Source organism: Egretta garzetta, unplaced genomic scaffold (genome assembly GCF_000687185.1).
Source record: "Egretta garzetta isolate BGI_Z169 unplaced genomic scaffold, ASM68718v1 scaffold81, whole genome shotgun sequence".
Taxonomy (NCBI): Eukaryota; Metazoa; Chordata; class Aves; order Pelecaniformes; family Ardeidae; genus Egretta; species Egretta garzetta.
This window is the reverse complement of record NW_009258671.1, coordinates 6,527,924-6,548,281: the sequence shown is the minus strand read 5'-3', so window position 1 is coordinate 6,548,281 and position 20,358 is coordinate 6,527,924. Positions and strand designations below refer to the sequence as shown.

The window sequence follows — 20,358 nt, the reverse complement described above, 5'->3', positions numbered from 1 at the left end:
AGAAAAAAAAAAAAAAGTGCGAGAGGATTTCAGCATCCTCTATCACACTACCAGTTTCTTTTAGTAAAGAGTATGTGGTGCATATTTTTCCCTTTTCTATGGCCAGTGCTGAATTCCTCAGGGGACTGGTGATTCTGCAGTTCGGGTGCTGTGGGAAGCTCTGCTAGGCACTGCCCAGCCCTACCCTCCACAGGCAAGGAGGAGAGGGGCCAAGGGGCTTGTTCTTAAGCAAGGAAAAATCTGCGCGGAAGCCTTCCATGTTTGATCAGCCAAGGCAAGATGCTGAATTCAGCAGAGGTCGAATTTATAAGAACAGCAGCAGGAGGTGTGATGAGGGGTTTAAATGATGCAAAAGCTCTTAATAGCCATCTTTGTATTATAATAAAAGTGTTTGTTTCAGTGTCTCTGCCAGCCAGTGTAAGCAATATAAGTTTATGAGTAGCTGATATTTCGTGTAATAGAAATGCATTTGTCCATCGTGAGTGCCTGTGACTTGGCAAGCAGATGACTGGTCATATTAGCAGACAAACTGGTGTTCCCACAGGCAAAGAGGGGTATGCATCCTTCTTAATGTAAAGAAAAAGCTGTGAAGGCGTAAGCCATAATAGGTAACAACACAACATGGTACATGTGAAAGCAACACATAACCCCCCACTGACTAAGCTAGTACAGGGTAAGATCACTATTGAGAAATATGAAAGTATTTTTGAAAAAGAGCCTTCCGAGGTAAGTCAGAGGCCAGAGAATGAACTGCTTTTGTAAATTTCCTGCAATACCATATAGTGAGCAAGGTTACACATGAATGAAACCATGATGTATGATTTGGCTTCTTATGCATTAAAAATCTTTTAAAACTGTAACTGCAGTGGTCATTCCCAAATGATTTTACTTTATGTATTTATTTAGAGAAAACCGAAACAGTTTGCCATTTATATGTATTCAGAAGCTGCCTATTTCCAGGACTATAAAGGAAACCTTAAAAAGAAATTACTTTCAGAACTCAGATAATGATATTTTAAAATGCATAGAAAATGCATGAAAAGGAAGTAGATTTAAAAAAGAGAAAACCTCAGTTGTCTGGTTTTGGCTACTTGATCATAACAAGTGATTGTGATGCACGCATAAAACTGGATAGTGTAGATTTTTGTTCATCATGTGTATTTCATTTTATGTTGCACGTTTGCCTGAGCAGTTACTTTTCACATTGTGAATTCCCTTTTGTATGAATGTTTTGAAACACTTAAAATTGGAGATCGTATAAAGTATAGCTGTTTACAACATCCTAAGTTTGTGCATAAACTCACAGATTTTGGATTTGTGTACATGTATGCAAAATCTTAATTTTATAGTTCTTGAAGCAAAGTATTTGCATTTATAATAGCAGGATGAGACCTAGAATGTTTCGTTAAACATCAAAACTATGTAAATAATGCTTGGATATAGCAGTTGGGTAACATACCCTTAAGTATTGGTGAGTTTTCAAGTTTTTTCAAGCATCCACAGCTTTCTGAGCATGTACAATATGAAAGTCCAAGTTATATCTACTAATGGTGTTGCTCAGCTTATGTCCTTAATAAGCAACTCTACGAAGTGTGCAAGCTATTAGAGGAATACTATTCTATTCATTTATATCTCAAGAATATTAGAGGGATGAGATTTGTTGAAATGACCACTGTCAGATAACACCATTGTATTAATTTCTCTGACCTTTTAACAGAAAAATTAATCACTGAAGAGGATTTTTAGAAAAACTATTGTTTGAAGATAAAATTCACTCAAAAGTGTTGTTATTTTGCACACATTTGCTGTTTAAGGTACCTTTAATGTAACAGTTTTCAGCAAGTCCATTCCGTCATGAATGCAGTCAAATAAACCTTTATTTTAATTTTTTTTTTTTAGTTTAGTTTAAATCACACTGCTCAGCGAAACCTTTGTACTATCTTTGAAGCAGCATCCTGTTAATTGCTTTCTTCATAGGCTGCTGGATGGAAGAGACTATGTACATAAGGGTTTCACATTAGTGAGCAGTGATAGTTAGAGATGCCTGATTTTTTTTTAAGGGGAAGGGCTCACATTTTCTTTAATTAGGTAGAATGTGGACTTTAGGCTGAGATTTCCTGTGTCTTGGGTGCAGCCCATCCATTCCTGAGACTTGCTTATTCTCAAGCACTGTTTTGCTTGCCCCCCTTGTAGCTATTCCAGTGCCTGTAGAGTCTTGCCTGGGCAGAGCGGAAGGCTGCAAGTGACTCCCTGTCCTGGTGGGCAAGATGTCAGACGAGTGGTCCATGAAAGAGAGAATGACTTGATTCGACCCAAAACTTTTTTCCATTGTGCCACTAACCCCAAAAACCTTAATACCCCACAGCCCTGCTGGGTAAATATCATCAGAAGTTAAAGGTTGCCATCTAATGGTGAATATATATAATACAGTCTTCATGTTTTTTCTTAAATTATCTTTTCTTACCTTTCTCCATGTACCTGCAAGTCCTTTCTCTATAAGGCACTAGAGGAATGAGAATGATATTTTATTCAGATTTTACCTGGGGTGATACCTGATACTTTTATCAGCAACAAGATGTTGCAACTGAATGTGAAAGTCCAGCCATTCAGTTTAACTGAATTCTAATTTCTTAATGCTTTTTCTATGAATTCAGATATAGATGAGTGTTCCTTCGAAAGGACCTGTGATCACACCTGCATCAACTACCCTGGAAGTTTTGAATGTCTCTGCCATAAAGGCTACACCTTGTACGGACTGACGCACTGCGGAGGTTTGGAAACTGAGCTTTGCTTATCTGTTTGCTTGTTTGCTTTGTGAACTGTTTACTGAGCCACACATTCTTTTAGCTGAAGATTTTAGAACTGAAGAAGATAAAGCAATAAAGTTAAAATAAAGCTAAAATAGCATGAGCTGGGTATGACTAAAATTTCAGCATCTCAAATTTGCTGAAGCATTCCTAGGAGAAGAACATCAATAAAAACAATGTCCTTGCATTTTTTGATGGTGGTACATAGCAACCTCAGGATAGACGAGAAGCCTGCAGTTGTCAGCCTTGCATCCACTGCTGCATGGATGCAGCCATTCTTCCCCAATCATCGCAAAGCAGCCTCATGGCTGGGGTTCATCGCACTGTGAAGGGTAAGATTCCTTACAGAGTTTACAAGCGCAGAGTACCAATCGGTACCTCCACAGGAGTGAGGTTAGTCACAAATGTATTTACAGAAGGAAGGCTTCAAATGAGGGGCAACAGAGAGAATAGAAGGATGCCAGTTTTACAAATTTTACAAATTTTGGCTCTGTTGGTATTTGTCCTTACCAATCTGCCACATAAACTGCCTGTGAAACTCATAATGGAAGGCTGTGGGGTATCTTCTTCCCATCTTCTGTGGAGCTGCTTCAGCTCTTCAAGCTTTTTGGCATAACTGGAAAGAATTGGTGCTGTCATGTTTGGTTATCCAGGAAAGGGATATTTTTTAAGTGCATCATAGGGCAATATTATCACAATGACCAAATTAGAGTTCAACTTCTACTTGATCAAGGCAGGAGAATTTCAAAGAGCTCAAATTAAGTCCAGTGTTTGTCAGGGGTGTCGCAGTACAAGACTGCCAGCCACAGGCCTGGCTAACACCCCCAGGTATTGCTGTGGTCTCCTGCCTGAAGGTTTAATAAGTGGGATAGGTTTTGATTGTGTTCAGAACACCAGTCAAAGGGGGGCAAAGGGTTTTTTTGAGGGATTTGTTAAGCCTATTAAGTCCAAATTATGCTTTTAACCAATCAAGTCAGCATTACACGAACGAAAGTGATGAGAAAATTATAATAAAACCTGAAGGCCCTGAATCTAAATTACTTGTATAGAAAATACTGACATAAAAGAAACCCTCCATGCTGTTTTAAAATGTAAAACTAAATGGTTTTGTTTAGTTAAAAGATGGTTAATAGTTAATTATTTAATTATTCAAATTATTCAAGATACCAGCTAAGTAAAGCTTGCATCAAACTATAAACAAAGCCCCGACTTCAAACCCACGAAATCCTCATATTCAGGCCAGGTTCTGATCTGAGTCAGACTTAGCCCAGGGAAAGTATGTTAGAGGAATTGCTGAGAACAGTGTTGGGCCCTAACGGCTCTTAATCTGTGCAGCAGGCATTGCGGCACATATATGCAAGAGTTGTCCTCTCTGTATTCCTAAGAAGTAAAGCGTGCTGCAGACAAAGTCAAAAAGATAGAGTTCAAGGCTCACATTGTTTCCGTTCCCGCGTGATTCGGTTTGTGCCATGCAAACTGATGTAGCAGAAACAGATGCTAGCCCCTCACTTGTCCCAGTGCTGAGTTCACCTAATTTTGTAGGGTTAACGTGAGACACTACTAATGGTACCTCTGCCTGGCTTCCCTTTGGGAGAAGGCTGTAGGAGGTGTATGTTAGTAGCTCTTGTCTAGGGCAGGGTAAGAAAGAAATGAATTCACTGTATAGTAGAGGCCAGTAGGAAGAGAAATAGCAGTCCATCTAAGGAAAGCGTCTGGAAAAAGATTCCACTTGAGGGCAGTTCGGAAAGCAAAATCAGAGTCTGAAAGTTTTGGGGACCTATGCGGGGTGTGGAGAGACTGATCTTCAGTTTCACAGTTAATTCCTTAATGACTCTATTTATGTATTAATTTAGGGAAAGCCTCAAACTTTGGGGTTCAGCCTCAGTCTTTAAATAATCTTGAGCCTCAGTTCAGCTTCAGTCTTCTAAATAAGACTGAAGTAGGACCAAAACTCTAACTGGAAATACTCAGTGCTCAACTTCAGGCAAAAGCATAACTGGATCCAAACCTGCTTTTTTCCATAATGAGCAGATCCAAAATCCCAGTTCTGAATCCAGACTTGTCCAGGCCCTGAGCTTTGCTGCTCAGGCCTATCATTAGTTTTACTCAGCCCCTGGAGAGTGATGTTTACAGTGGAACAAATAACTCACCCTGGCTGCCATCCATGTGGCACTGAGCAGAAGTCACAACTAGGGAGAAATAATGAGAACCTTCAAGAAGATTTGGTGCAAGTTTGCCTCTTAATAAGCTTTCTCTCCATCTTGCTTCCCCTCTACTAGTAATTAATAAACTATGTGGCAATGTCCTTGTTCTGGGCCTTCCATGCTGAGGGGCAAGCCTTGTTGCGCTCTCTAGAATCCTTTTCTTGACATCTCTTGTAATAAAAGTCAAGTATCATCAGGGAATCTTTCAGAAGGCCAGTGCTAGCACTTACACCCCACCTGTTTCTGTAAAGCCCTACTTGCATTATATGTTGACCATTAAGCGACATTAGGAGAGTCAGTAGAATCTGCGGGACTGTTCAACGCCTTTGGGAATTTGGCTGCTTCTTCAGGAGCTTGGTTCTGGGCTGCAGTACTTGACAGCAAGAACTCATGTTTGAACAGTTTGGCCAGAGCTCAGAGGCAGGAGCACTGTGGACTAAATGTGTGTTTTGAAGTACGGGTTGGCAGATCCCACTGTTGCACTCAGCAGAAGCCTGACCACTATGTACAAAATTTCCTAGAAAAAGTTTTTTTCTGGGACTGTCTCCCACGTCAGGTTTTGGAACTGCTGACCCAGGACCTCCAGAAGTCTTGACTCAGAAATTGTAATGTTGTCTAGAAACTTGCCTGTTGTGTCAGGGTGTCTTTCTCAGTTTCTGTTATGTGTGTACTCTCTGTTTTCTACATTTTTGCTTAACCAAACAGGCATCAGAAAAAGAAAGCCACTTCTGGATTTCAGCAGCTACCCCAGTAAATACTCTCATGTTCCCATCAGGTGCCCCAAGATGCCAGAGGAAAGCTTGGCTAATATGTGTAGGCCTGCATTTCTTAATCAGCACAGGGCCGAAGTGTGTGCTTGATCCCAATCCCTCATCAGCCCCACCTCCTACCTGTACCTCACCCTCTGGCTTCAGATGGGGTCCCCGGGCTCCAAAACTGGTGCCTGGGGAGAAATGGCTTGAACTCGGACTGCGTTCCTGCAAACCATAGGGATTCACGCAGTGCCAAGCACATGGCAATTGGAGTTCAAGCCTGGGCTCAGGTGTGGTTTGGAAAGGCAGTTAGACACTCAGCCTGTGAGCCTTTATGGCCAGACCTCCCTTAGAAATGCATTAAGTGATAATTTTCCTAATATAGTAACGTTTTGAGGCCTATCATTAAGCCAGATTATTTGCAATTTGGTATATGTCATGTTGATTTGATGTCGTTCTAGCTCATTCAAGCATATGTCAAATGGTATATCCTGCATGCCTTATGAAAGTCTATTACAGTAACGCTACCGTTTTAGCAAGCAGATGGGTAGCTGTGTTCAAAGGGCAGAAACGACTCTTTGTTGAGGTTATTGCAGTACCTAAAATAACAGGGCCGCAGTCCATAACAAGGGCTTTTGGGCTATGGCTATACTAGTAAATCAAAGAGTCTGGAGCAGCAATGTGCAACTGATGGTTCACTGGTGCCATGTCACAATTTTGGCCCATGCCATCTAGTGTCCCAAATGTGCCTGATCATGATCCAGAGGTGAGTACGTGGCAGCACAGCTCCTGTTGAGCGTGATGGATAAACATCCTTTCTGGTGGTAGGAGGAGAGGAGGTGAGAGATCAGCCATGTCAGCACAAGTATATAAATGCTGATTGCATAGACTAAAAAGGTTATACCTCATATTGACTAAATACTTTTCTAATGTATTTGAAGTTGGAAGATTTTATGTGGAATATCAGTGATAAATATCTGGTAATTGCTTTGCCTTTTTCCAAGCTCTTACCTTCCATTTTTATTTGAGGAGTAGAAGACTAAATAAACTACGTTTCAGCTGCTAGGTTCCTATCAAATATATCATTTCCTCCATCTGAATAATTTCTAAAAGCAAACTCAGTGAATCACTATGGAGAATTTATCTTCCTGTTATGCAAAAGTGATCGAATCTCACAGATGTTTATGCCTTTGACATTTTTCCGTATAATGCAATATACTTTATTGTCCAGATGCTGCAGAGATTCTTGAGCATGTTTTCTATCTTGTGAGTACTTACAAGAATTTCAGTGTAACTAGTACTGGCAAGTAAATCGTATCATATGCATAAATCTCTGCAAGAGCAGGAGCTAAGTATGTGTCTAAGGACAAATACATTTAATGTACATTAAATTGTTTGACATGATTACTGTCTGTTTTTATACATGTTTATATAGACTGAAACATAAAATACATAGTAGAAAACAGATACCTTATACAGATAATATCTTAATGCACAGTATACATGTGCACATACGGTTAATACTCTTGCAACTTTAATTACATTTCAGATATTGATGAATGCAGCATCAGCAATGGTAGCTGTGACTATGGGTGTCTTAATACGATGGGCAGCTATGAGTGTGTCTGTCCACCTGGAAAGAAACTGCACTGGAATAAAAAGGATTGTGTTGGTAAGTGTGGGAGACTGAGTCGGAGATGACTCTAGTGATGCTCCTGTTCTCTAGGAGGGTGGAAAAGACCATGGTTTTGCCTGAGGGATGCTGCATTTTTGCAATACAGATCCCCAAATTCATTTTAGCTTTTAATACCTGGCCATCCATGGACTAGGATGTAACTACAGGTGGATTAGAGAATGGGCAATATGTTGGATTTTTTGTGTTGAATTTTTTTTTTTTACTTTTATGAGTCTGTTAACAAAAATCTAAATCTTCCTACATGATTATGTATTTTGTAGTTTTCTCCTTTTCTTTTTTTGTCCTTTGACATCCATCTCTCTGACCTCTAAGGTATAACAGATATAACTCTGTTTCCCTCTAAGAGTCATTTAGAATATTCAAAATATTTAACTCTTTACAAATAGCATGTGGTATTCAGGTTATTATCTGCATTCACAGCACCATACCCCGATTTTTCAAGTTATCACCAAAGGCATCCTGTTTAATATAAAGCACTGACACTAGCTGTATTAAAATTATGAATTGCAATGAGCACAAATCCTGGGACCACTAAAATGATGGCACTTGCTGCTGGTGCCACTTTGTGGCAAATCTGAATATCTGTTCCAGTCATCATTCTTGTTTATCTTGTAAGTAGATGACTTTTTTTTCCCCCGGGGTCTAATTTCAAGCACAGAAAATCTTAGCCATGGCTACAGCCATTCAAAGTATTTTCTGTGAGATTTTAATTCCATTTCCATGTTTTTTAATGGGAATAGCATACCTTAGGTCTTGCACAGTCAAATTTAGGTTATGGGGTTTTGTTTGTTTGCTTTTGTTTGTTTGATTCTTGTAGATACATTTGGGGCTGATGCCCAATACCTGAGAGCAAACCAGAACAATCAAGGGGGACATTACTTAAGGGAATCTCTGCACATATTGAGGGAAAGCACTGTAGTCTGGAGTAGAGAGCACTGCACCAGCCGCTTGCACGATCATGCAATTACGGCATTTTTCCACTTAAGTGGATACAGCAATATGGAAAGCACTTTATAGTCGAGATGGGGGCAGGCAGTGTCAAATTGGGTTTCAGCCTTTGCCACTGACTGTCTTCTTAACCACAGTTAAGTACCTCATTTTTCCCACTTAGCTTTGCATAAATTATCTTCACTGCTATATAGAGAACAAGTACTATAGGAGTAAGAAATAGTTAACTCTGTTTTTTCAACTATCCCCTCAGTCTCCCTTGCAGTGTACCAGTTAGTCCTCTGGAAAGGAATTTTTAAATTAACAGCAAGGACTAAAATTTTTTTAGGTCTGGTATATAGTTAGACCACAGAATTTTTGTGCTATATTCCCTCTCAACCTACTAAGAATGCTGTTCCTATGGTAAGAGACTGTATTGAGAATAATTTCCTAGCTGTAAATTTCCCTTCCTTATTTGTAATACTCAGTTGGAAGATGGAAAATAGAACACCCTTCCTATTGATATACACTGTTTTATTTGATTAATTTAATGAGGCTTAAAATGAGTGTCATCTCCCTGCTGATCGCCTGTGTTTACTACCAGCGTTGTTTAGAGGAAACTGCATTTGATGTTGTTATAAAAGCACAATAAAAAAGAGGAGAATGATACCTAATGATCCTGAATGCCACATGACTTGGACACACTTGCAGTAACAAAATCCTCTTTTGCTCAGCAATGACACTTTGTGCTTGTGTTGTCTCCTCAGTCCAAAGAAATTATTTCTTTATAAACATCACCTAAGTAACATAAAAGGCCTAAGGAGGGAGGTAAGTGGTGGATGATTACTCCCACACTTGAGATGCAAACACGAGGCATGTTCAAAGGACTTGCATATTTTATAACTTGACCACTAGTGAGGCCAGGAATACAACCCAGCTGGCAGCTGCTGGGACCCTTCCTTTGCACCAAGCCAAGCCAGGCAAGGCTCATTCCAGCTACCGCATTTGAATTGGTCTGTTTCACCCGAGCTTTACTGGGCTCTTCCCAAACCCTGGCGGACCCAGATCAGCCTGGCTCTTTCCTCCTAGACTCAGTGTGGTTCAGTGGTGAGCTGAGGGGCCGCAGTAGCACAGTCAACCATGAGCAAAACAAGAGTCAGCCAAGTCCATCATGTAAGCTGAGCATTCTTGGAAGAAAGAGCAAAGAACAGTCAAGCATACATACCTGAACATGTGTGTTTACAGGGCTGAAGCAAGAACTGCTCTACAGATGCCTGGCTGAGATTTAACCAGCTGATGCAGTATGAAATACCTGCTCAAAGAGGTGTCCCGCTGCACTTGGCCAGCAGTCAGTGCAGTGGATGGATCTCTGGGTGAAAGGAGGGCAGTGGCAAGGCTGCCTCAGTGCAGGTAGTGATGGCACCTGCTGGCCACAGCCAAGAATGATCCTCGTCATTTGTGTGGAGAATGATGCAGCTAAATAACCCTTCAGTCCCAAAAGATGTCCACTTAAAATAAATGTGGGATTATAATTATCAGTGGCATACCATCATCTCAGAGTAAAGCAGAGACTGGTCCAACAATTCCTAACAACTTTATGTAGTTTCAGCTAAAACACAAACTATGCCTTACCTAAATATGAAGAGCAGCTTGTGAGACCTGCAGGATACTCTGCCTTCATCCTGCCATGAAGCCAAGGGAAGAACCTGGATATTCCCATTGCACAAACTGGAATGTGCCTCATGCAGTGGGCTCTGATGAGAAATGGCTGATGTCTGTGTGTGTCACAGTGTCCCTTCTAGCATTGCATGGGCATTTCAGCAGTGGCTGGAAGGACCAGTGGGACTATCCATCTCCAGCCCAGCGTGTCCTTCCTCACCTCTGCCTGGCTAAGAAGTTTTCTACTTCCAGAAGCTTGAGCATGAAGCTGAAATTAAAAAGTCTGCAAGAGTTGGGGTGAGAAGTGGAAAAGATCATTTTAATGGCCATCTAAATAAGAAGATCTTTGTGAGGGCGACTTCTGTGCATGCTGTGGTACTTGGCCTGTTAATGCAGAGACCTGTGCCTCCAAAGCAGGGAGAGGACATCTCAGGTCATTAGTATTACCTGTTGCTTCTGTGATCAAGTTGTGCACACAGAATTAAGCTCATAATGAGAGAGACACCTGCCTTTCAGAGTGCAGATCTGGACCTGAACAGTTCCGAAGTGGATAGGAGGGAAAGACTGTTCTAGAGTTTAAGTCTGAAACTGTGAAGGAGAAATGCTTGGGCCTTTGATTTTGCTTTGTTGCCACTTCTACCTTTCCTCACTGCTCTAGGCAAGTGGATGCACAAGGTTCTGGGTTGGGCAGTGCCTGATTTTTTTCATTTTTCTTTTTTTTTTTTTTTTTTTTTTCTCCTCAGAGATGGTGAAATGTCTCCCGAATGCCAAACCAGCTCCCAAGGCTCAGCTAGTGTGTAGTAAGACAGGAGGCATAGAGAGCTGCTTCCTGTCATGCCCATCCAATACTCTTTTTGTTCCAGGTTTGTACAAAATATTTGTCCTCCTAAGTCTAGAATCTGACTTGATGATTTTTCCTCTGCTCATGTATTTATGACATGACTCTTGCATTCAGTTTTTGTTATGGACAACTGTAAATGAGCAAAACATCATTATAAATTAAATTGGGGCAACATGCACATCATTAAGTACAAGAAGAGCTGAGTGTCAGTTACAGTAGAGGTTTGGCCCTTTGTTGTTTAATTTAAGATGTCATTTGGGGGGAAAAATTTTAACAAAAATCTAAGACACACAACTACCTTAACCAGATGGTGCAAAAGAAAAAATTTAATATATTAAATTACTATGTCAAAAGTAGGGGGGAAACTGAACGGTTGATTTCAGTGAATTCCTGCTAATTTTTAGTAACATGTTTTTCAATATGAGTAGAGTCCCCTGTGCCCATCCAGGCATCTGCTTATAAATGATGGACGCTGCATCATGGCCTGAAATACCCTGTAATTGTGTAATTGAGCAGGAGCAGAAACTACTCCCAAAGCAGAGGGTTCCCCTGAGAGGAACTCAGGTCAGCAAGCCCAGAGTGGGGCAGGGGCAGGAGAGGAGGAGTGGGACACACTGGGCAATTTAATGCTGTGGCTGCCACAGCACATGAGCAAGCTCCCACGCCAGCCAGGGCAGCATAAAACTTCCATCAGCTCAGCCAGTGGAGCAAAGGATGACATAGCAACAGCTTTAAACCTGTCTTACGGTCTCATATAAAATGGATACAACAAAATCCATCTCAGGAGGCTGTATGGAAAAAACATCTCTCTGTATTCGTTGCTGGTTTTTAATAAATTTTGTTGGTAATAGTGCAGGTGAGTGTTATTTATAGAAACTCAGGCATCTCATCTTCCCCTCCCTCCTTTTTTTTTTATCATTTGCTACAGTTATGCAAGGCAGGTGGGGCAGGGGGTTGCTATTACTTTTTTCATATATGTGCTGGTTCTGACACAGAATTATTTTCCACAAGGGTGTCTACTTTTCATGTTAGTCCTGGCATTATATGCAGTAGAGCTGTTCACGCTTTATTTTCAGTTTAGCAGAGATTACTGGAACCATGCATTTATATAATTTGTATGCACCAATACGCAGTTTTATCTGTGCAGTATGTAAACCCTGTTATGGTTCCAAGTATGTTATTTTTTGTTTCTGCCAATAAATTCTGCCAGAGTCTGAAGCTAAAATTATTACTAAAGTATGTGGTTTATTTTTTGAATTATAGAGATGATCAAAGCACAAGGACTCTGCCATAGACAAGCACAAAATATTTTATATTTGTGCACCATGGAATTATTGACAGCTAACCTCATACCAAATTCTTTATAAAATTTAACATTTCGGTGCTGGGAGAAACAAAACTTGTAGTCAACACTGTGAAGCAGTAGACTTTGGCAAACCATTTCAACCATTTAAATCCAAGTTCAGCACTTAAAATGTCTTCTTATTTAGCAGTATTAATAAGTTTGTTCAAGCACCAAATGTTAGTGCTGGAGGTGACGAGGGGAGCAGATGCTTTGGGAGGCTGTTGCCCCATGTGCTGACTGCGTTCTGCCCTGCAGATTCGGAGAACAGCTACACACTGAGCTGTGGCATTCCCGTCCAGCAAGGCAAGGCTCAGCAGAAACGCAACGCGACCCTGCCCAGCTGCGCAGGTAGGTGCTCTCCTGCTCGCCCAGGCCTTGGCATCTAGGAGGTAGGTGATGAGGTGCCCCAGACCATTTGGGAGTTGCAAGATGTACAGCTCTCAAGTTACACAAGGCCAGAATTAAGGTAGCCTGTGTTTCATCAAGCACGCACTTGCTTTTCTTCAGCCTCTCCTTGAGGGCTGGAGTGTGCTTAGTTGCCCTCCAGCATGGCGTTGCGTTGGTAGGTCAGTATAGGAGCAGTGGAGGTTTGAGATACATTCAGTAAGGACAAATATTTAGAATACTTTACTTTCCATAGACCAGCAAGGCAATAGCGAGCGTATCAAAATGGCATTTCTTCCCAGGTTTGGAAGTGAGCCAGAGGGGCCCATCAGTAGCACAAGAGCAGAAGGCTACGGTGCGTCCCAGCCCTCACCTGTGAAGTCCTTCCTTAGGAGCATGGATCCTCCTACTGGGGATTCCCAATAAAAAGGTTATGAGACTTCTATGAGCACATACTGTGTTTCATTCATCTTGTTCTCAGAAACCGCTCGATTATTTTTGCAGAGACATTTCAAAATGTGTCCTAAAGATGATACTCCGCATAAAAAAAAAGTTCAGCTCAAAGTGGTTGAAGTCTGGCAAAATTAGAAGCAGCTGAAACAGCATCCAGCAGTGGGAAGTGTCAGCCCACTTTACGTATCAGTAACTCTAACCACGTATTTCTTAGATATTTGAAATGCCTTTGGAGGTACAGTGCTGTGGAGTGAGGTAAGACAGCGTCAGATGTGGCTGCCTGTGGTACAGGGGCAGGCTACCTCCATAGTCCTAGTTCAGCAAGGGACCCACATTGTGGCATTTACTTGTGACCACCCTCCACCTGCTCCAAGTCCCACAGGCAGCCTGCAGCAGCTGGCAGGTGACAGCCCAGGCCCAGCTTTTTCCACCATGGACTTTGTGGAGACGTCAGCCAGCAGCTACATTTCCGAAGCAGTGCATGGCTGTGTAACAGCCTTTAAAGTCATAACTGCCTTGGATTTAAAGCTGAAGAATAAAGCTTGCAAGCCGTATACCGCAGTCAAATAAAGATGTTTCCTTTGGGTGGTTTTCAACTGCCAACAACGTAGCTCCACTAAATTAATCATATTCCTGGTTGGCATTAGCAAGAGCAGACGTACAGCCAATTACATGGGAAGTCCCAGACAGAGAGTCAGGAAAAAAAAGTAGGAATTAACCTTCTTCATAATAAGAGACAAATTCACCCACGTTCCACCAAGACGTGCAGGCATGCTGGAGGGGAAGCATATGTGCAGAGCATGTGCGATACTAGCAACTTCATTGATCTTTATGGGCTCAAGAGCACATGCTTATGCGAAAAAATGAACTTATGGAAATGGATCCTCTTGTACAAGGTGTATAACTCTTGGGCTGTCTCTTCTATATCACAAGACTTTTGAATCTATTTTTAAAAATAAGTTTCAGGCTTCATTTCATCTGCTTCCCAAACTATAGCTTTTTTACTTTACATCAACAGATTCGTTAGCCCCTCCAATCAAGCAGAAAGCTCGTTTTAAAATTAAAGATGCAAAGTGCCATTTACGGCCTCGCAGCAAAGAAAAAACGAAAGATTCTGGGAAGCAAGCTGGTTTAGGTATGTGGTTCCTTCTAACATGTAAACAGCATTCTAATTTTTTGTTTGCTTGCTTGTTTGCATATTTTGTTTTCACACTGCAGACGGAAAGAAAGTAATGGTTTTCATGTTTGGATCTGAATTTAAGTTCAGGCCAAGGTTCAGACTCCAGCTGAACAGTGTCTTGGGTTTGGATCTGACAGTGCTGAAATGTCACTGGTCGCTTTGAAGAATCTTTGTTCAAAAGTACATGAGTTTGAAATTAAGCTGATCCTTTCTCTGGCATTGGTGATGGCAGAAATAGCCTGAGACAAAAAGCTGTGACCAATGCAAAGTCACATGAAACAGTGTCAGTTTGGTTTGGTTTGGTTCAGTTTTCCCAAATGAGATTTATAAAAGAAAACAAAAGCTATTATTTATTTGCTTTATGCAGGATTAATAACCCATTGCAGTGGCAAAGACACCCCCTTAGTGGGACAGTTATAATCAAAATCTGATGTTACACAGCCTTAAATCTTTTGTTACATTGGAGTGAGTAGTTATGATGGTAGAAAAAATATTTAGAAGATTTAGACATAATTACCAAAAATCTGAAATTTAAAAGAAGTTTGTGTTGGGCTGAATCAAAGTAATCAAATGTTTTTAAAATTCAGTATGACTAGGTATGGGGTTTTATTATTATTAGTTTTGAACATCACTTTTAAAGTTGAACAAAAAAGAAATATTACTTAACAGATCTTCATGACATTTATTTCTTGTCCTTTATTCCCCTGATATCATGACAGGGACAATTGAAGAGCGTTTTGGTGTTACTGCTGTGCATTTCCACAGCTTAGAATATTTGGAGTTCATTTAAATTTAATATTAACTCAAAATTTTCTGGATTTTAAACCACTGTATTTGTGTAATTGTAACAGTTCATATTGTTGCTTAAAGTAACTTAGCAGCTTACAGCAAACGTCTGCTGGTGATATATTCTCTGTTGTGAGGCTGTCTTACCACCACTTTTGCTACTGAGTGAGGAGTCATACGTAAGTCCTGAACAGAGAAGAGTAGAAATAGCTATCCTAAAAAAACGCTAATGGTTTAAAGATTTTATTTTTAAAGTTTAGACACTCATTTTGTCTTTACCCTGCAATCTAGACATTTATCTCTCTAATTCTCCAAGTATTGGCTTAAAACAAGTCTCAGTTTTCTAGATGCTTACTTTGTCATTAGGTGTTGTCTTCTTTTAATAAGATGTGATTATCAGACTCATTTTTAAAGTCACAGAAGTTGGGGTTTTTGGTCCATACAGTCACCATGGGAATGTACTTCTTGGATGCATTTCCTTGGCCTTTGCTTGCTTTGCTTTGTGTTTGATATGTCATCTGAATTCTGGGTCTAACAGTAAGATTATATCATACAACCACACACTTGAAATTAAATCATTCTGGTGGCTTGAGTGCTAGAAAGTTCTCCCTGACCTGGAAGGTCCGTTGCCTATCACAAAAAGGATGTTTTTCACATATCTTTCTTTATATAGGGAGAGGATGCTTATGTGATAAAGTCCCAGTGGCTTGTAGCCTCTTTCCTCAGTGGTTACACATAATTGACAAGGGCATTCAGTTCCTCTGGCTTGTGACAGGACAAGAGGAAATGGCCTCAAGTTGCACCAGAGGAGGTTTAGATGGGACATTAGGAAAAATTTCTTCACCAAAAGGGTTGTCAAGCATTGGAACGGGCTGCCCAGGGAAGTGGCTAAGTCCCCATCCCTGGAGGTATTTAAAAGATGGGTAGATGTGGCGCTTAGGGACATGGTTTAGTGGTGGACTTGGCAGTGCTAGGTTAATGGTGGGGCTCAATGATCTTAAGGGTCTTTTCCAACCTAAATGATTCTATGATTTCCCTGCAGATAAAGCCTTCAATATATTTTCATAACCTCCCAATCAAAGGCTTTTAAAACCTTTGATATCTGGTGATTGTCATCGCTGAAAGAGACGGAATACCAGCTAGTGGTTTCTAGAGCTCCTACTGCTATGCTTTAGTCCCAGGCCTGCCGCTATCATGAGTTTATGAAATTGACTCTCTTGCTTTGTTTAACCATCAAATGATTGTATATCATATTGCTGATCTTAACTAATTTCTGTAAAGAGCTTTCAAATTGTTATACAGGAGAGAGACAGGAAATTACAGGCATTAGCGGTAGCACTGTGCAGCTTAGCATCACCATGCTGTATTTTTCCCTCCTGCATTCACTAACAAAAAAAGCAAACCCAAAATTGCACAGAGAAGGAGGTGTCTAATAACGCATGTGAAGTGTTACGAAGCCTGTCACAGCATTCATGATAACCCGGCTGAGATATCGCTTATTAGCCTGTCACTTGCTACTTTGCTACTTGATTTCTTTTCTATGTTGCTTCTCTTATGCAAAGGAGGTCAATTCCCTTGTACAGACAACTGCCAGGTGACCTTTGTGAATCTCAAGTGTGATTCCTCCAAGAAAAAGCGTCGAGGCCGCAAGTCACCATCAAAAGAAGTGTCCCATATCACCACAGAGTTTGAAGTAGAGATGAAGTCAGAAGAAGTTTCAGGTTTGTGAAAGATCTGTCTGCGGAGAGAAATCAGAATTCAGTTTCTCGGTGTACTCTTAGAATATATTTGATGCTGTTTCATGAAGCTGCCATGCAAACCTTTTAGCACAAGCCTCATTCAACAGCCTTTCCAAATGCAACGTTTCAGAAATATAATTGAAAGGAATCAGGTATGAAATTAAGCCAAAGGAACAAAGATTGAACCTGCAGCAAAATTCCTCAAAGCCTCAAGTTAAGTCATGTACTTTAATTTAGTCTGATTTCTTTAAACAGAAGTGCTAATTGATGCACAGAGAACGTAAGGATTAGATAGAAGTTCTGCAACGACAATGATTAAAATGTCCTTCAAAATGTAAGTTGCTGAAACTCCGGTCTGAGAATCAAACATTTTTAGCACACATTTGATAAATTCATGTTTTCAGGAAGGAGAATTGCTTCAAGTAATTCGTGAGATGGAGTATTATGCTGTAAAATCCAGCCAAAGAAAATGGACTGAATTCTATAAACATGTCAATCCTCAAAAGCAGGTTTCTTAACCCATGAGGGGTACCTCACTAGCCAAGTGATTCAAAGAGTAATCGTGCCAGAGAGCACCTTTCTTTGTGTCACTCATTTTGGTCAGGAAAGTGGGGAGAATTCCTAATCAGCTGAGTAAAGCACGGGCAGAGAAAATTCAGAAACATTAGTGGTGGCAGACGGAACACATATCTGGAAATACAACACAGTGGGAAATTCACCATTCCTCCAGCAGTGCACAGAGCACCAGTCACTGCTACGCTGTACAACAGAGTACAGCATCCTTGCACAGTGCCAACTCGATTTTGCTGCCTAGGTTGATGCTTTCTGCAGCCCTCTCCCTGTGCACTCAGTATAACCAGACTTCTTAACGTTAGAGGTATCAGCACTCAGTGTGCACTTACAGGCTGTGAAACTCACTTTGGTGGACCTCAGTGTGCTGTCTTCTCCTGTTAAAAAGCCTGGTTTTGAATACAGTGAGCTGCTGCTACAGTTTATGTGGAGAAGACAGTGAAGCAAACAGGTGTCATAGTGCAATGCAGGCTAAGCTTTTTGTTAAGCACCTCTCTTTAAACATGAATCTCAATTGCTTCTAGTTTTCTTATCATTTCCCATCTAGACACCTGTAACATTGACTGTGTTCGGAAAAGGATGGAGCAGAAGCTGCAAACTGCAATCAAAACATTGAGGAAATCTATTAATAAACAGCAATTTTACATTCAGTTTTCTGGGACAGAATATGAAGTGGCTCAGAAGCCAGCTAAAGCTACTGAAGGGCATGAAGCTTGCAGTACAGGGCAAGTGCTGCAGGATGGAAAATGTGGTAAGTCCCAACAACTCTATTCAACCCTATGCCCCAAAACAAGCCATCCAAAATGAACTTGTCCCTAGTGAGCCAGGCAGGAAATCTATGACATAACAGACGATTTAGATCAATATTGCTCAGCATACGTGCGTGGACCGCTGATGGTTCATAAGACTTTGAAGGGAGTTCATTAAATGATTGCAGGAAAACGAAAGCAGAATATATATGCAGCATACATTCCCATGCTGCCAGCTGGTATGTATCAAGGTCTGCCACAAGGCAATGCTGGCAACTAGTTCTCAGTTGCTCCCAGCGTCTTATGAAAACATAACTACAATTCTGTAGAACAATAAAATGGTGTTTGCCTAGATGCTGTGTATTCAGTTTTATATCACCTCTGTCACTCTCCTCACCACCAAATAATCCAGGACCCATGGATATATTTATATTTACCATGCAAGACGTCCAATAAAAAAAGTATAGAAATCTATTTTAACTTTATGTAAAATACCTAATTTCTTTAAGCCTTTTCCAAGGTTATAAGGCTCTAGTGGGGGCAAGGTGCTAGTGCAAACCTGTTAGTGGCAGTTCTCAGCACTGCAACCTTTCTAATCACTTAGAGTCATCTTTTCAAAATCAACATATCTATTTTTCCAGCTTTTAGACACCAAGTGATTTACAAGCAAAAAGAAATAGTTAAGTGCAGGTCTGATAATTGCCTCTTATGAGTTGGTTCAGAGGCTGTTTTTATCATATAGGAACAGTGATTTAGAAACTGTATTGAAAGACTGTTGCTATTAGTGTCTAGTGTCTAGAAATTTTAACTACCTATATCCATCATAACTACCTATATCCATCAGAGAAGAACGTTTAATGCAGTTACGTGCTTTGTGGATTCATATCTATACTTAAAAAGCTTTCCAGTGGGGTATTTGAGTGTCAAGAGACATAAAATATTACTTGGGATACGTTGCCCTCAGAGAAATCTCTAGAACTGATCTCAGGCAGCAGACTTTTTGTAGTCGTCTTCCATAAAACCAACAGATAAATGCAGCTAGTGTAAACTAAAAATTCACATCACTTCCCACACATTATGCACCACTGTCTTAATTAAACTGCAATATACTGTTTTAAGGCTGCATCAGCTTTATTAACAACAGGTGTTGAGCGCAGTACAATGCCATTTAATGGCTTAAACAATAGAAGGAAGACCTTGCCCTGATGTAAATTGACCCAGACCACAGTGGAGATGGGCCTGTTTACATCAGGTGAGGATCCTGGACTAACATATGCAAAACATATGCCATTGCAATACTGGGGCCAAAGAGTTCCATCTTCTCTAAATGTTTGATATAAAGGCAAATGATGTGATCAAAATGGAAGTCCTTATGTAGATTCCTCTTTTCTTTTCTCAGTTACCTGCAGCACGGGCACCTTTTATAGTGGAGAACATAATCAGTGCGTTCCTTGCTCACCAGGAACATACCAAGACACAGAAGGTCAACTTACCTGTGAGCCTTGCCCAAGTAACGATGGACAGGGAGTAGCAGGAGCCCGGAATGTGTCAGAATGCGGAGGCAAGTTTAATTTGATTATAAAAAGATGAGGTGTTGCCACACAGCCTGTGAGGCATGGAGGCTAAAAGAGGGGAGAGCCTTCCATGCTTCTGTCTTGTAAAGGTAACAGAAGAAATCTCTGTGCACTCACAAGCAATACACAAAATGTTTTGGCTTGTTCCATCTGCTGATGTTGCCGACAAGAAGATGGGACCTGCTGCAGCAATGTTAGTTATGGTATGGAAGTGAGCAAGCCAAGCAAAGCATTTTGCTTAAAGTCAGGTATGGGATCTGGTCACGCCTTGACTTGTAAGGCTTCGTCAGGTATATTGTGAGCCAAAGGGATGGATTACTTTGGACTGGTATTGGTGAGTCTTAACAAACCTACTGATTTAATGTTTTGCATGAGATGCAATTTACCTGGTCTAATCGGCAGCAATCATAATTTTGAGATGGTTATGCTGCAGGAATCTGTAACCTGGACTCAGAGCTAATGACTGCAAATTTCAACGCTGCTTGAATTCACTGTAGCTTTTGGCAAGCGATGGGGCATCTCTGACTCAACTTCATGATTTATAAATTAGATGATAATGATGATAATACCTGGTTTCAGAAGAGAGCTATGAAGTTCATTTTATTAATGCTTCTACTGTAACTTGATCAAGATAAGGTTTTAAGACACAACTGTTAATTATTTTCTTTACCTTATTTCATTACAGATAAGCA

General features: G+C 40.7%; 1 protein-coding gene across 1 annotated transcript in view; it reads left to right on the top strand.

Moving 5' to 3' along the window:
• SCUBE1 (signal peptide, CUB domain and EGF like domain containing 1) overlaps positions 1–20,358 on the top strand; it is a 205,536-nt gene that overhangs the window by 175,272 nt on the left and 9,906 nt on the right. The window contains exons 10-17 of the mRNA XM_035888509.1: positions 2,655–2,771; positions 7,313–7,435; positions 10,789–10,908; positions 12,487–12,579; positions 14,087–14,203; positions 16,597–16,755; positions 17,891–18,094; positions 19,492–19,653. Coding sequence (XP_035744402.1) covers positions 2,655–2,771; positions 7,313–7,435; positions 10,789–10,908; positions 12,487–12,579; positions 14,087–14,203; positions 16,597–16,755; positions 17,891–18,094; positions 19,492–19,653 — 1,095 coding nt within the window. The remainder of the gene's footprint in view (positions 1–2,654; positions 2,772–7,312; positions 7,436–10,788; positions 10,909–12,486; positions 12,580–14,086; positions 14,204–16,596; positions 16,756–17,890; positions 18,095–19,491; positions 19,654–20,358) is intronic.